The following is a 16,929-nucleotide window of genomic DNA, read 5'->3' as shown; positions in this document are numbered from 1 at the left end:
GATTTATTGGTGTCTGAGTGGGAGAACATGCACAATTGATGGCTGACTAAATACTTTTTTCCCCACTGTATGCAGATATCAGTCCTATGACAATGAGCAGATGCAGATCACCTCTACATTAAAATAGCTTAATATCAGATACTGATGGCGTTTCCCCTTCTCTCAGGGGAGCTTTCAATGCAACTACTTTTACTCCATCTTCACAAAACCTGCAGACCGCATCTGGTTTGAACACAAGTGTGATGAAGAGAACTGTATGTGTTAGGGGGGAACACTCCAACACCGAGCAACTAGATGAATTTAGACATGTCATGCTCTATAAACACAGGTGAAATCTTTCCCACTGATTTGACAAGATCGACGAGATGTTTCTTTGGATTTTATACTCCCATCTAAAACAGCTAATACGGCATAATGTCGAAAGTTCCTTACTTTCAGAAAATGCCATCAACAGAGACCGTCTTCAACAACAGTCTGTATAGAACTTAATTTTTCAAAATACACATTGCTATAGGTTCTCATTTTATGAACTAACGTTTAATAAAAGTCTACATTTCAGCCTTTTAAAATCTTATTTTACATGTTAACGTCCTCCATTTTGTTTCTATTGTATGTATACTGACATTTCAATTTTACACATAACAGCAATTAATCAGAGTGTTTTTGCAAGAAAACTTATTTAAAATACTTTGAAAAGTTGCAGCACAATATTGCAACTTTTGTTATTTTCACACTACTTTTAGGTAGCTACTGCAAAATGGGCAGAGCTAAGATGAAGCATGGCTATGTTTGCCCTTCAAATTCATCAATAGTGCTAGTGTCCCTGACTGGAGAAACATTCCAGTGAAGTGCACACCACTAATAAGATAAGTCAAATTCACTAGAGAGAACCTGTCAGCACTATTTTGTAATGTACACTAAAGACATGGCTGCATTGATGCTGTAATGTGGATTCCAGTGATACAATTGGTGAAGAAATCCACCTTGTTGTTCTTTTTTAATAACTATTTGAAGTTTCTGCTAATTGGAATTCAGTGCACAGGGGCCCGATTGAGGATTTAAAAGTTTGCAGTCACATAGAGTGACTGCAGACTTGTTGTTTTAGACCAGACAACCCCCTTCAGGAGCTGCATTACGGTTGGGATAAGCCTAGTGGGATGGCTTTGGTTCAAGCATGCAGGTGGTGAGATGTAGTTTGGGTAGGAGGACAGCAAGCCTTTCTTTGGTGATGGTGTACAAAGGTGTTAGGCAGTTATGCAGAGGGGTTGTAGGTTAAAGCATTCTCTAATGTAATATGTTTAATAAGTGCAAATATTTTTTTACAAAGTATTGTGATTTAACCTAAAGCTGATGTAATGTGTTTTTGTTATTGCAGTGTATTTCTTAAGGAGCTTGAAAAATATGAACAACTGCCAGAAGATGTAGGACATTGCTTTGTCACCTGGGTAATTTTTCTCATTAAGAAATCTTCATATTTGTTGAGCATATGCATGGGAAGGGCTATTAAATGTATGTGTTATGTGTATATATTTTTGTTAAAAGGTATTATATTGTAAACCATAATATGTCTCAGGGCAAGTGATATCTTTCACACCTTATAGAACTGAATTTCCCATATTTGGAATATATTTGTAAGATAATAAAATATAAACTGCAATTTAGGATATTTATAAAATTAAATTCCCGTTTTAAAAAGAATATGTCACAACGTTTGACCTATTGTATCTAAACTATTAATATGGTCATACAGGTTATAGACTGTTAAAAAAAACAAACAAAAAAAACAACATACCTGTATGCCTTATATCAGATGCTTTGTTGAGAAATCATCTTTTCTCGTTCGTCGTATTGGGGGACAAAAACCATTGAATAGTCTGCCGCCACCTGGAGGCTGTCACTATTATTGCAATTAAATAAAATTGGCTCCTCTCCAGTAAACTATTGTCAGCAGTAGCGTAGCTACCGGGGAGGTGGCAAAGGGACCATGCTCTGAGGGGACCCAGACCCACCCGGAGCTATTCTAGTTCAACTGTATCTGGCGTGCCCGGCGGCCGCTATGGGACTCTTGAGCAGGAGGGGGGCCCCCCGGTGCCAGCATCGGGCCCCCCCGCCCATCACTGCAAGCTCAGTGATGAGAGAGGGAGCGCGACGCTCCCTCTCCTATCAGTCCCCATAGCGTCCTCTGTGTCTGACGTCACTGACGTCATCACTTGGCACCTGGCCCGCTGTGCTGAAGATGTGTGCAGGCCGGCACTCACAGCAGTGAGGGAACGAGGAGGAGATGTGAGTACTGTGTTTATTTATTTTTTTTGGGGGGCGGCATTATGTTACAGACTCTACCTATGGAGGGGGGGCATTATATTACAGACTCTGCCTATGGGGAGGGTGGAGCATTATATTACAGACTCTGCCTATGGGGAGGGGGGTGGAAGCATTATATTACACACTCTGCCTATGGGGAGGGGGGGGTGGGAGCATTATATTACAGACTCTGCCTATGGGGAGAGGGGAGCATTATGTTACAGACTCTGCTTATGGGGAGGGGGGGAGCATTATATTACAGACTCTGCCTATGGTGAGGGAGGACGCATTATATTACAGATTCTGCCTATGGGGAGGGGGGAAGCATTATACTAAAGACTCTGCCATGGGGAGGGGGGAAACATTATACTAAAGACTCTACCTACGAGGAGAGGGGAAGCATTATACTAAAGACTCTGCCTATTGGGGGCATTATACTACAGACCCTGCCTATAAGGGGGCATTATACTACTGACTCTGCCTATAAGGGGGGGGGGGCATTATACTACAGACTCTGGCTATGGGAGGGAGCATTATACTGTGGGTACGGAAAGTATTCAGACCCTTTTAAATGTTTCACTCTTTTTTTCATTGCAGCCATTTGGTAAATTCTAAAAATTTCCTTTTTTCTCATTAAAGTACACTCTGCACCCAATCTTGACTGAAAAAAACCCAGAAATGTAGAAAGTTTTGCAAATTTATTAAAAAAGAAAAACTGAAATATGACATGGTCATAAGTATTCAGACCCTTTGCTCAGTATTGAGTAGAAGCACCCTTTTGAACTCGTACAGCCATGAGTCTTCTTGGGAATGATGCAACAAGTTTTTCACACCTGGATTTGGGGATCCTCTGCCATTCTTCCTTGCAGATCCTCTCCAGTTCCGTCAGGTTGAATGGTGAACGTTGGTGGACAGCCATTTTCAGGTCTCTCCAGAGATGCTCAATTGGATTTAGGTCAGGGCTCTGGCTGGGCCAGTCAAGAATGGTCACAGAGTTGTTCTGAAGCCACTCCTTTGTTAGTTTAGCTGTGTGCTTAGGGTCATTGTCTTGTTGGAAGTTGAACCTTCGACCAATTCTGAGGTCCAGAGCACTCTGGAAGAGGTTTTCATCCAGGATATCTCTGTACTTGGCCGCATTCATGTTTCCTTCAATTGCAACCAGTCATCCTGTCCTTGCAGCTGAAAAACACCCCCATAGCATGATACTGCCACCACCATGTTTCACTGTTGGGATTGTATTGGGCAGGTAATGAGCAGTGCCTGGTTTTCTCCACACATACCGCTTAGAACTTTTTTGGTGATAATTCTATCTTCAGACCAGAGAATCTTATTTCTCATAGTCTGGGAGTCCTTCATGTGTTTTTGAGCAAACTCTATGCAGGCGTTTATATGACTTGCACTGAGGAGAGGCTTCCGTCGGGCCACTCTGCCATAAAGGCCAGACTGGTGGAGGGCTGCAGTGATAGTTGACTTTGTGGAAATTTCTCCCATCTCCCTACTGCATCTCTGGAGCTCAGCCACAGTGATCTTGGGGTTCTTCTTTACCTCTCTCACCAAGGCTCTTCTTCCACGATTGCTCAGTTTGGGTGGACAGCCAGGTCTAGGAAGACTTATCGTGGTCCCAAACTTCTACCATTTAAGGATTATGGAGGCAACTGTGCTCTTAGGAACCTTGAGTAATGCAGAAATTATTTTGTAACCTTGGCCTGATCTGTGCCTTGCCACAATTCTATCTCTGAGCTCCTTGGGCAGTTCCTTTGAGTTCATGATTCTTATTTGGTCTGAGATGCACTGTGAGCTGTGAGATCTTATATAGACAGGTGTGTGCCTTTCCAAATCAAGTCCTATCAGTTTAATTAAAGACAGCTGGACTCCAATGAAGAAGTAGAACCATCTCAAGGAGGATCACAAGGAAATGGATGGCAAGTGACTTAAATATGAGTGTGTAAGCAAAGGGTCTGAATACTTATGACCTTGTCATATTTCAGTTTTTCTTTTTTAATAAATTTGCAACAATTTCTATATTTCTGATTTTTTTTCAGTCAAGATGAGGTGCAGAGTGTACTTTAATGAGAAAAAAATGAACTTTTTAGAATTTACCAAATGGCTGCAATGAAACAAAGAGTGAAAAATTGAAAGGGGTCTGAATACTTTCCGTACCCACTGTACTACAGACTCTGCCTATAGGAGTGTATTATACTATATTGAGGACTATCTGGTGCATTATACTATATGTAGGCTATTTAAAAAGTGTGGGGATTACTGTTAGGGTCATACAGTGTGGGAGATAATGTGGGGTCTTTGTATAGTGTGGGGGCCATCATTCAGTGTGAGAGATAATGTGGGATCTTTGCACAGTGTGGGTGGCATAATACCATGTGGGAGATTGTAAGATGGCCCCCACACTGTGTTGGACACATCAATTTGGAGGCTACTAAGGGGTCAGTATATGGCGTGGGGGGTGCTATACAGTGAGGGGGAATTATACTGTGTATAGGAGAACATCATACAGTGTAGAGGGGAGATGTAAATGGGGGGAGTCTCAGGACATTATTAAATGTTAAGTGGGCACTTATTGTTATAGGGAAACTGAGGTTATTGTGACTGTCGGAGGGGCACACAGAGGGCATTATTACTTTCTAGGGGGCACAATGTGGGCTCTGTTTTCTAGGGCACTTGCACACGCCATTACTATATTCTAGAGGTTTATTTTACCATCTAGAGAGCACACAGCAGGTGCAGTAATAGGGACACATACAGCAACAGATTCTCAGTATTGGGATATCAGCAGGGTGAGGGGTTTGTTAAGGTTGGGAATAGATGAGGACGGGGCCTGAAATGTAAGGAGTCAAATGTGTCTTTGTTGTGATCTCTGCAGACCTGAGACTCTGAGTCCTGTCTGGAGAAGTTGTCATGTCGGTCTGGGCCAGATGGAAAAGACGGGAAAAGTGAACAATTTAATCAGAATTTACGTCAGCTGTAAGTTACTATATATAACTGTGCTGTGATTTCTTATATGTTCTGCAGGACTGGCATCTATCAATATATGGTCACCATATGGCGGTAACATCAGTGCTGGTCTTTGTATAGAGATTATTTTCAGTAACAGCGCAGTTATCTGCTGAGGTTCTCTTATATCCACTATTAGGGTGCGCCATTATAGTTGTAATCAGGGTTACCTGGTTAGGGGCCCACTCAGAAGTTTAATCCCCCCTGAACCAAAACCCTAGCTATGCCTCTGATCCTCAGTTTAGTGTAGTGTCAGTTGGAGGCAAAGTCTGACTCAGTCCTGTCTTAGGTTAGGTGCTAATCACTTTCCACCTCTAATGCTTCTACCCAGATTTCTCAAAAAGATCAGGGCAGAAGGTTTTCTAGTCATTCTCATTGCTCAAGATTGGCTTTGGAAGGCCTGGTATTTGGATGTGATCAATATCCTGCTGGATGTCCCATGGTCTCTTCCAGACAGTGGTGTATCTAGGTTTTCTGGCACCCGGGGCAAGAATTCAGTTTGAGGCCTCCTTCCCACCAAGCACATTTGTGATTTTGCACACTTTAGTCACATGCTGACGAGCTGTTCTTTATAACTCTCTAAATGTTCAGTGAAAAACAGAGAAGCAAGAATAGAATCTGCTAGTTGTCACGTAACTGTAAGATTGAAAATTGCATGAGTGAAGTGGCCATGTGATGACTGCTGGAACCAGCAAGCAGAGCTGAATCCTGACAGTGAGTACAGTACAGACCAAAAGTTTGGACACACCTTCTCATTTAATGATTTTTCTGTATTTTCATTACTATGAAAATTGTACATTCACACTGAAGGCATCAAAACTATGATTTAACACATGTGGAATTATATACTTAACAAAAAAGGGTTAAACAACTGAAAATATGTCTTATATTCTAGGTTCTTCAAAGTAGCCACCTTTTGCTTTGATGACTGCTTTGCACACTCTTGGCATTCTCTTGATGAGTTTCAAGAGGTAGTCACCGGAAATGGTCTTCCAACAATCTTGAAGGAGTTCCCAGAGATGCTTAACACTTGTTGGCCCTTTTGCCTTCACTCTGCGGTCCAGCTCACTCCAAACCATCTCGATTGGGTTCAGGTCTGGTGACTGTGGAGGCCAGGTCATCTGGCGTAGCACCCCATCATTCTCCTCCTTGGTCAAATAGCCCTTACACAGCCTGGAAGTGTGTTTGGGGTCATTGTCCTGTTGAAAAATAAATGATAGTCCAACTAAACGCAAACCGGATGTAATAGCATGCCCCTGCAAGATGCTGTGGTAGCCATGCTTGTTCAGTATGCCTTCAATTTTGAATAAATCTCCAACAGTGTCACCAGCAAAGCACCCCCACACCATCACACCTCCTCCTCCATGTTTCACGGTGGGAACCAGTTATGTAGAGTCCATCCGTTCACCTTTTCTGCGTCGCACAAAGACACGGTGGTTGGAACCAAAGATCTCAAATTTGGACTCATCAGACCAAAGCACAGATTTCTACTGGTCTAATGTCCATTCCTTGTGTTCTTTAGCCCAAACAAGTCTCTTCTGCTTGTTGCCTGTCCTTAGCAGTGGTTTCCTAGCAGCTATTTTACCATGAAGGCCTGCTGCACAAAGTCTCCTCTTAACAGTTGTTGAAGAGATGTGTCTGCTGCTAGAACTCTGTGTGGCATTGACCTGGTATCTCTTCTGAGCTACTGTTAACCTGCGATTTATGAGGCTGGTTACTCGGATAAACTTATCCTCAGAAGCAGAAGTGACTCTTGGTCTTCCTTTCCTGGGGCGGTCCTCATGTGAGCCAGTTTCTTTGTAGCGCTTGATGGTTTTTGCCACTGCACTTGGGTACACTTTAAAAGTTTTCCCAATTTTTCACACTGGCTGGCCTTCATTTCTTAAAGTAAGGATGGCCACTTGTTTTTCTTTACTTAGCTGCTTTTTTCTTGCCATAATACAAATTTTAAGTCTATTCAGTAGGACTATCGGCTGTGTTTCCACCAGACTTCTGCACAACAAAACTGATGGTCCCAACCCCATTTATAAGGCAAGAAATCCCACTTATTAAATCTGACAGGGCACACCTGTGAAGTGAAAACCATTTCCGGTGACTACCTCTTGAAGCTCATCAAGAGAATGCCAAGAGTGTGCAAAGCAGTCATCAAAGCAAAAGGTGGCTACTTTGAAGAACCTAGAATATAAGACATATTTTCAGTTGTTTCACACTTTTTTGTTAACTATATAATTCCACATGTGTTAATTCATAGTTTTGATTCCTTCAGTGTGAATGTACAATTTTCATAGTCATGAAAATACAGAAAAATCTTTAAATGAGAAGGTGTGTCCAAACTTTTGGTCTGTACTATATATATTGTGGTAAAGCAACAAGCTCGGCTGTATGCGGAGGTAGACATGGTACAACGTCTCTTTCAATTTTGGGTTGATTTATTAAACATTCATAAAGAGTCCATAAAGTAAACACGGCCCATTTAGCACCACGGCAAAACAAAATACTAAGATGCAGCATAGCCCGGAAACCGGGCAGGGTCCTTCCACTCAGGGTTAAATACAGGTTCAGCACAACACATGCAAGCCCCTCTCTTGAGCAGGTTTCTCCAGACACTGAACACACCTGAGTGTAAAGGCAGGCTATTTATAGCCCAAACCATTTCCTGGACTGGAGATATAGTGGATGGCATACCGCCCTTCACTTCCCCATCCACTAAAAACATGCCCTTGTAAACCTGGGCCGTTAACCCTCTCTGCACCTAATGTACAGGAAAAACTTCCATGTTTCACATCACTGAGGCTAACAGCCTCAGTGAAACATATCTCCCTTCCTCCACACTGCCAGTGACTTGGTCACATATTCCCCCCCTCTGCCAGAAGCCAGGGGTTCTGGCCCCTTCACTAGTTGGACAGGGAAATCTGGATAGGACATCTGCATTAGCATGTAATTTCCCGGGCCTGTGCTCCACTGAAAAAACTAAGGTCCTGAAGGGCCAGGAACCACCTGGTCATCCGTGCATTTTTCCCTATCCTTTCCCTCATCCTTTTGAGGGGGGCATGGTCTGAGACCAGTCTGGATTTGTGGCCTAATAGGTAGTACCTAATGGTGTCAACCGCCCACTTGATGGCTAGGCTCTCCTTTTCCACAATTGCATAGTTGCAGGCCGATAGTTTTTTGTTCAGGTAAAGAATAAGATGTTCCTCCCCATTTACCTCTTGGAATAAGACAGCTCCTATGCCGACGTCTGATGTGTCTGTCTGGGGCACAAACTCTCTTTGGAAGTCAGGCACTATCAAGACCGGCTGGTTACACAGGGCGTGCTTCAGCTCCTGGAACATTCTCCTCACCTTTTTGGAGATCACCTCACGACGGGCTTCGGGAATTCAATACGGCCTCTGGTTCACCCGTACATGCAGTTCCGTTAAGATCTCATGCACCACAACTTGCGTACATCTGGGCAATTCTGAGAACAGGTCTCGGTTTCTCTCTATGAGCTCTCCTCACTGTTATTTTTGGGCCGGTGATTGTGTCTTCGCCACTGTGACGTCCTCGACCCTTGCTTCAGGACTGGCCTCCAGACACGTAGCTTCCACATGCTCCCTGTCCCGCTACGGCTTAATTAAGTTGATGTGGTAGATTTGGTATGGCTTCTTTCTACCCGGCTGGTAGACTTTCTAATTAGCTTCACTCAGCTTCTCGACCAAGTTGTACGGCCCTTGCCATTTAGCCAGAAACTTACTCTCGACCATGGGTACTAATACTCGGTCTCCTGGGCTGAATTGTCTCAGCTTTGCGGCCCTATTGTAGACCCTTGCCTGGGCTTCTTTTCTTGTAGAATGCTCTCCTTCACGATTGGCATCACCCTTTCGATCCAGTCCTGCATCTGGGCAACATGCTCGATGACACTACAGTGGGGTGTAACCTCTGTTTCCCAGGTCTCCTTTGCTATGTCCAGAAGTGCCCGAGGGTGTCATATAGCAGTTTAAACAGCGAGAACACCGTAGAGCTCTGAGGAACTTCCCTAATGGAGAATAGCAGGTATGGCAACAGGCAATCCCAGTCTCGCCCATCCTTCTCCACGACCATCTTCAACATAGATTTCAAGGTCTTGTTGAATCTCTCTACCAGTCTGTCCGTCTGTAGATGGTATACAGGCGTTCGTAATTTGGAGAACCTTACAAAACTCCCTCATCACCTTCGACATAAAAGGAGTTCCCTTGTCCCTCAGGATCTCCTTTGGCAGACCCGTCCGGGAGAAAATATGCACCAGTTCTCTGGCAATTCTTCTGGTGGAGGAATTTCTCAATGGTACCGCTTCCGGATACCAAGTTGCATAGTCCAATACAACCAGGATGTATTGGTGTCCCTGGGCGGACTTTACCAGGGTCCGACAAGGTCCATGGCAATCCAGTCAAATGGGACCTCTATGATAGTTAATGGCACTAGGGAGCTGCGGAAATGGGATACTGGAGCCGTTAGCTGACAGGTGGGACAGGACCGGCAGTAGTTAACAATTTCCCGGTGACATCCAGGCCAGTAGAACCTTTGTACTACTAGCTCCCGAGTCTTGTCTACTCCTAGATACCCACCCAAGATTTGAGAATGGGCCAGGCCTAACACTCTACACCTATAGGGTCGCTGCACTACCAACTGCTCTATTACTTCCCCTTTTGGGTTAGTGACCCAATAAAGAAGTTCCCCATTGAGTGAGAAATATGGGAACCTAGTGTCATCCCCCGGCTCTTGAGCAATCCCATTGATTACAGATACATTGTCAAAGGCATACTTCAAAGTAAGATCCTACATCTGTGCAATAACAAAGTTCCCCCCAGACACCCCCAAGTCCGGAATCTCAGCCACTGGGGTCACCACCTCATCTTCGTCCCACGCAAGGACACAGAGGGAAACCCCTCTGTCTCGGACTGCGACAGTGATGCACCATGGTGTAACCTGCTCCTGGTCGAGACACTTGGCACCCCCGCATCCCGCCGCAGAACAGACTGAAGTCCCGCCCTATTATCACCGGGTGGAGCAGATCCTCGACCACCCCAACCTCATGGGACTCAGTTCTACAGTCAGTGTGTATAGTCTCTCTGGCAATAGGGTTGTCCTTGGCGTCCGCGTGAAGACGTGGCACACCCATGTTTTTCCCAGCCATCAACTGGTGTGGGAGTGTGGCTGTTATGAGAGTCACCAAACTCACTGAGTCCAGGAGTCCTGCTACCAGTACCCCATTAATGTAGAATAGAAGACTTGGCACTCAGATATATAGCCATATTGGTAGCCATTTTATAGAAAACCTGATTCCAGCTGCCTTGTTGACCTCCAGTAATGTAATGGTATATAGGCAAAGACATCACTGGATCTAAAGGATGTAAACGTTTAACGGAAGACAATGATGAATGCCAAACAATGACATTTGTTACCCATATGATATTATGACATCTGCTAAATGCTTAGTTTCCTTTAGAGGATACCTCGATATAAAATATTGTAATATTACTCTTTCATACTTTTTTTTACAGGGATACTGTCATACATATGCCAGACAGAGGCCAAAAGGTCAACTCTTTGGCCTTTGTCTGGCAATATTGATACATTTCGCATGAATGTTAGGAATTTACTCGACATTTAATACAGATTGTACAGTGCACGTCTGAACCACGGTCTGCCTTTAAATAACGGGCTATTAAATAACTGCCGACTGGCAAATAGGTACGCATTGAAGTTGTGATCATTACTCGTCGCAAACTTTTTCAGTTGTGACAGCCTCTAGTGAAAATGAGTGGACAGCAGAATACTGTACTGCGGCTCTGTGATGCTGCCACTTACTTGCCAAAATAATTGTCTGCTCTCAAACAGAGGAGACATAGGTTTGAAACTCTCCAGCGCTACTCCTTTCCCCCCTCTTTCTGAGCCTCTGTGTAACTGAACCAACTGCACAGGCAGATGTGTGTCACTGTAAACTACTGAATAAGTATTAAGACCTAAAATACTATTAGATTATTTCAGGTTCAGCTTTGCAAGCTTCTTAGTTTAGTCTTTTTCCAGACTGCACAGCGTTACTGTATTCAAAATGCTTGTTGATGAAAGCGCAAGACTGGTCACATGAGCTTCCTCAAATTAAAAACTGAACATGGAAAAACAGTTTTTCAACTAGGAGGGGTAGATATGTTGTTTCACAGGTGAAGAACTTGTAAAACTGATGTAACACAAAATCACATTTTTAACACATTTGTTAAAATACAGCGGACACCCCTTTTAATAGCTGAAGTTTTTATTTATACCTATGTAATCAGAATAACATGTTTTCAATTCTTTTTTTAGTTTGTACATTATTCACATACATATTTAAATAATTGATGAAAATAATGTAGCCTAACATGTGGTGTTTCTTCACAGGCTGACAAATTTCAGATGTATGTGTCTTACTGCAAAAATAAACCTGACTCCACCCAACTCATATTAGAACAAGCAGGATCTTATTTTGATGTAAGTGCAAATATGTGATATTGTAGTAAACTATTTCTCTTTTCTCCTAAAGCTGTATAACAAATTATCAAAAATATTTGTATATTTTTTAATCATAGCTTATACACTGTTGATATTTTTTATTTTTAAGGCGGAAATAAAATAATGTAAAATATGTTTAGTGTAACCCTTATGTCTTTTTGATTATACTGAAAAATGGGTGTAAATTCATATTAATTTTGACCCATGGAGTAGTAAGAATAAATCTCTTAAAAGTTGAAGGAGTACAGCTTAAGGGATTATTCCCATCTCCAAGATTCATCCCCAATATGTAGTAGGTTTAATAATAATATTAGCAAATGCCTCCAATTAGAAATGTAGTATAGTTCTACTGATTCGCTATGTCACTTACCCCTTGTGCAGGGCATTACAGTGACTTAGGTATCCATGGTTTTATGGTACGCATCACTTATTTAATTAAACTGTACTAATCCTAACTGCCATTCTCAGGTGAAAACAACAAGATATTATAGTTTAAACTTGGGAAATTACAAAAATAAATGTGTTTCACATCCTGCTGTACATGATTTTTCACTAAAAATGCAGCAAGCCCTGATACCAGTGTTTTTGCTGCGTTTTTGCACCTACTCATTGCTTTCTATGGGTGAAAAACGCTGCAAAAATGCTGAAAAGCGCTGAAAAAAGTGACATGCTGCAGTTTCCAAAAACACAGTTTTCTAATTCAGTCACCAAAAAACCCAATGTATGTGCATAAGATTTCTGAAATGTCATAGCTTTTGCTAGCACTGTAAAACACAGCTTTTAATTTGCATTAAAAACACAGTAAAAAAGCAACAAGTGAACATAGCCTAAGAGTTGCTTGAAGATAAGAACCAGAGAGACCAAATTTTTGAAGTACTAAAGATACAGTAGATAGCCTCAGTGCTCTAAGCCAGATACCTTCTATTAATCCAGGGAAAGAAGCAGAGATAGGGGATATGCTCACACAATGGATTTTTGCTGTGTTTTTTTTCTGCAGGAAAAACCTGCTTTCTTGGCAGTAATGAAGCTGCTTACAAAAAGCAAGTTTTGATACTTATTTGCTGCATTTTTGTTATTTGCATTTGTCTCTTGTGCATGCTGATAAAGTGTAGTGCATAAAAAAACATGATTCAACGTCCAACGTTTTGCACCAAAAACGCAGCAAAACCTGATACCTGCGTTTTTTGCACTTATTTGTTGCTTTCCATGGGTGAAAAAATACTAAAAAAACCGCTGAAAGAAGTGACATGCTGCAGTTTGCAAAAACTCAGCAATTTTCCAAATCAGTCAGGCAAAAAAAACAATGTGTTCATAGCCTTTAATAATAATAATAATAATTTTTATTTATATAGCGCCAACATATGTCGCAGCACTTTACAATTAAGTGGGGACATTTACAGACAATAGATTCAATACAAGGTGAGACAGTTTAACAGTTACATCAGGAGTGAGGTCCCTGCTTTCAAGCTTACAGTCTACAAGGAAAAGGGGGGACACAATAGGTGAAAAGTGCTTGTTCTTTCAGGTCTAGCAATTATAATAAATAGGGATTTTCACATAAGGCTGCATGATCCGGTCATCAGCCAGTATGGTTAAGTGCAATTAACAGTAACAAGTGCAGTTATCGTGTGCATGGAGGATGTGGAGAAAGATGAATGGTAGAGAGCAGATTCTGAATAATAATTAGAGAGAGGGAAGAGGAGAAAATTAGGTTACTGAGTTGAGGTGATAGCCTTGTTTAACCCCTTTACCCCGAAGACTGTTTGCACGTTATTGACCAGGCCAATTTTTACAATTCTGACCACTGTCACTTTATGAAGTAATAACTCTGGAACGCTTCAACGGATCCCCCTGATTCTGAGATTGTTTTTTCGTGACATATTGTACTTCATGATAGCGGTAAAATTTATTCTACATGACTTGCATTTATTTGTGAAAAAATCTGAAATTTGGTGAAAATTTTGAACATTTCCCAATTTTCAAAATTTGAATTTTCATGACCTTAAATCAGAGAGATATGTCACACAAAATAGTTAATAATTAACATTCCCCACATCTTTACTTTACATCAGCACAATTTTTGAACCAATTTTTTTTTTTTTACGAAGTTATAAGCGTTAAAAGTTGACCAGCGATTTCACATTTTTACAACAAAATGTACAAAACCATTTATTTTAGGGACCACACCACATTTGAAGTCACTTTGAGGAGTCTTTGACAGGAAATACCCAAAAATGACAGCATTCTAAAAACTGCACCCCTCAAGGTGCTCAAAACCACATTCAAGAGGTTTATTAACCCTTCACGTGATTCACAGCAATTAATTGAATGTGAAAGGAAAAAATGAACATTTAACTTTTTTTCACTAAAACTTTACTTTAGACACCAATTTTTTTTATTTTCACAAAGGTAACAGGAGAAATTGGATCCCAAAAGTTGTTAAGCAATTTCTCCTGAGTACGATGATACCCCATATGTGGGGGAAAGCCATTGTTTGGGCGCACGACAGGATTCTGAAGGGAAGGAGTACCCTTTGACGTTTTCAATTCAAAACTCGCTGGAATCGAGAGTGGACGCCTTGTCACGTCTGGAGAGCCCCTGATGTGCCTAAACAGTGAGAGATGCTACTGTGCATGTGCGGCGTCATATTGCTGCAGGCAAATTCTTTTCCCTCCAGCAAAATAGCGCATGCGCAGTAGCATCTATCGGCAAATGAGAGATGCTGCTGCGCATGCGCGAGTGGCGGCCATTTTGGAGCATTTAAATTTGAATTTGTCACAGAAATTACAAAGTCAGTATTTAAAACAGTAGTCAGGTCACTGAAAGCTCAGTGACCTGTCACAAGGCAGAAATAGGACTACATAATGAGATCACCAGTTACGGCCCCTCCCTGAAGCACCTTATGTCAGAAATGAAAATAAAGATTATAAAAGAACCACTGAATGGATTTCATCAACAGAGGTATCATTTTACTCAATGTAACTGTGCCCACCTGACAGTGTATGTGGTTTACTAAGCACAATCCTGCTGACAGGTGGACTTTAGGGAACTTATTTAGATGTGTGGTGACTGGTGAGCACTTTGAATCCCCAAGTGTTTCACAGAAAATTATAATGTTGACTTGTGAAAATAAAAAATATCATATTTTTTATTTTAGCCCCCAAAAAAGTGTTTCACAAAAGTTTATAACATTGAGCCATGAAAAAAAATTTTTTTTCATCAAAAACGATCTTTTAGCTGCAATTTTTTTTATTTAACGAGGGTAACAGGGGAAATTGGAATCCAATTTCTACTAAGTACGCTGATACCCCATGTGTTGGAGAAAACTACTGTTTGGGTGCACGTCAGGGCTCGGGAGGGAAGGAGTGACGCTTTGGAATGCTGACTTTGATGGAATGGTCTGTGGGCATCATGTCGCGTTTGTAGAGCCACTGATGTGCCTAAACAGTGAAAATGTCCAACAAGTGCCCCATTTTTGGAAGCTAGACCCCCCCTAATGAATTTATCTAGATGTGTGGTGAGCACGTTGAACCCCCAGGTGCTTCACAGAAAATTATAATGTTGACTTGTGAAAATAAAAAAAATCATATTTTTTCCACAAAAATGTTATTTTAGCCAAAAAAAAAATTCACAAGGGTAACAGGAGAAAGTGGACCTCAAAATATGTTGTGCAATTTCTCCTGAGTACGCTGATACCCTATGTGTGGGAGAAAACTACTGTTTGGGCGCACCTCAGGACTTGGAAGGGAAGGAGTGACGTTTTGGAATGCAGACTTTTATGGAATGGTCTGTAGGCGTCATGTCACGTTTGCAGAGCCCCTGATGTGCCTCAACAGTGAAAATTCCAAACGAGTGCCCCCTTTTTGGAACTGATCAACTGATTCCTGATATGTGAATTCTATAACGTAGTGTCATACGTCAGTTCTGTAGTGTTCTTCAGCTTGTCCTACGTAAGTTGTGTAGTGTTCATCAGTTGAGTAAGTCAGTACTTTATTCATTGTGTGTGTGTGTCAGTGTACATGGTGTATTTTTTTTTTTCTGAAAGAAAAAGATTTTAAAAAAATGAATAGCCGGAGGTCGTGCGAATTAATGATGTGCGTCAACGATCAACGCTCAGTGGCTGCTGGATGTCCGAATGGAGGTGTTGCAAAGAGGGGTGGGAAAAAAAAGTGTTAAACAGCGAGTGCGATTCAGTGATCTGCGGTCACTGATCAGTGCTCGGCCGCTGCAGGAAGCACGAAAAAAAAAAAATACCAAAAGTTGAGCAATCAAATACTGATCAGCGCTTGGTGGCAGAACGGAGGGGTGGGGAGGGAGGAAGGGGGGAAAGCGGTATTGAGGTGGATGAGGAGGGATCAAAAGAATCTACTTACAGTTGTCTTGTTTACTTTCTTCTGTCTGATATCTTCTGTCACAGCAGAAGTAGTGATTGTGGTGTCACAGGCTTCTGTGGCACCGCAAGGTCCAGCACAGCGTACGATCTGACAGTGTAACCACCCTGTACAAAAAAAAAAAGTCAGTGGAAAAAAAAGTCTAAAACAGCAAGCACGAGTGCTGATCGGTGATTTGCGTCACTGACCAATGCTCGGCGGCTGCTGGATGCACTCACGGAGATGGTGCAAAGTGGGGGGAGAAAAAATGGACAGGGACAAAAAAATGTCCTGGAAAACAGCGAGCATGGACGTTGATCAGTGATATAGTCACTGATCAGTGCTTGGCCTCTGCAGGACACACGAAAAAAAACCTGCCAAAAATCGAGTGATTAAATACTGATCAGCGCTTGGTGGCAGAATAGAGGGGTAGGGAGGGAGGAAGCGGAAAAACAAGGATTGGGGTTGTCTTTTTTTCTTCTGTCTGATGTCTTCTGTCGCAGCAGAAGCAGCTTTTGTGGTGTCACAGGCATCTGTGGGACCACAAGGCCCAGCATGATTGGACAGCGTGACCACCCTGTACAAAAAAAGGTCAGTGGAAAAAAAGCGTAAAACAGCAAGTGCTGATCAGTGATTTGCGTCACCGATCAATTGTCAGCGGCTACTGGATGTATGCACGGAGGTGGTGCAAAATGGAGGGGGGTGGAATGGACAGGGACAAAAAAAGAAGTCCTGAAAAACA

The 16,929-nt window shown here is 42.2% G+C and overlaps 1 protein-coding gene across 7 annotated transcripts in view; it reads left to right on the top strand.

The window, feature by feature from the left end:
* Window positions 1-16,929, top strand: part of LOC141265383 (triple functional domain protein-like) — a 1,868,493-nt gene that overhangs the window by 1,134,230 nt on the left and 717,334 nt on the right. For all 7 annotated transcript variants that reach the window (XM_073678400.1, XM_073678401.1, XM_073678399.1 and 4 more), the window contains 2 exons: window positions 1,376-1,445; window positions 11,707-11,796. In XM_073678400.1, the coding sequence (XP_073534501.1) occupies window positions 1,376-1,445; window positions 11,707-11,796 (160 nt within the window). The remainder of the gene's footprint in view (window positions 1-1,375; window positions 1,446-11,706; window positions 11,797-16,929) is intronic.

Source organism: Phyllobates terribilis, unplaced genomic scaffold, assembly GCF_046119375.1.
Source record: "Phyllobates terribilis strain yellow unplaced genomic scaffold, ASM4611937v1 Scaffold_4__5_contigs__length_816908805, whole genome shotgun sequence".
Lineage (NCBI taxonomy): Eukaryota > Metazoa > Chordata > Amphibia > Anura > Dendrobatidae > Phyllobates > Phyllobates terribilis.
This window is presented reverse-complemented; position numbering and strand designations above follow the sequence as displayed.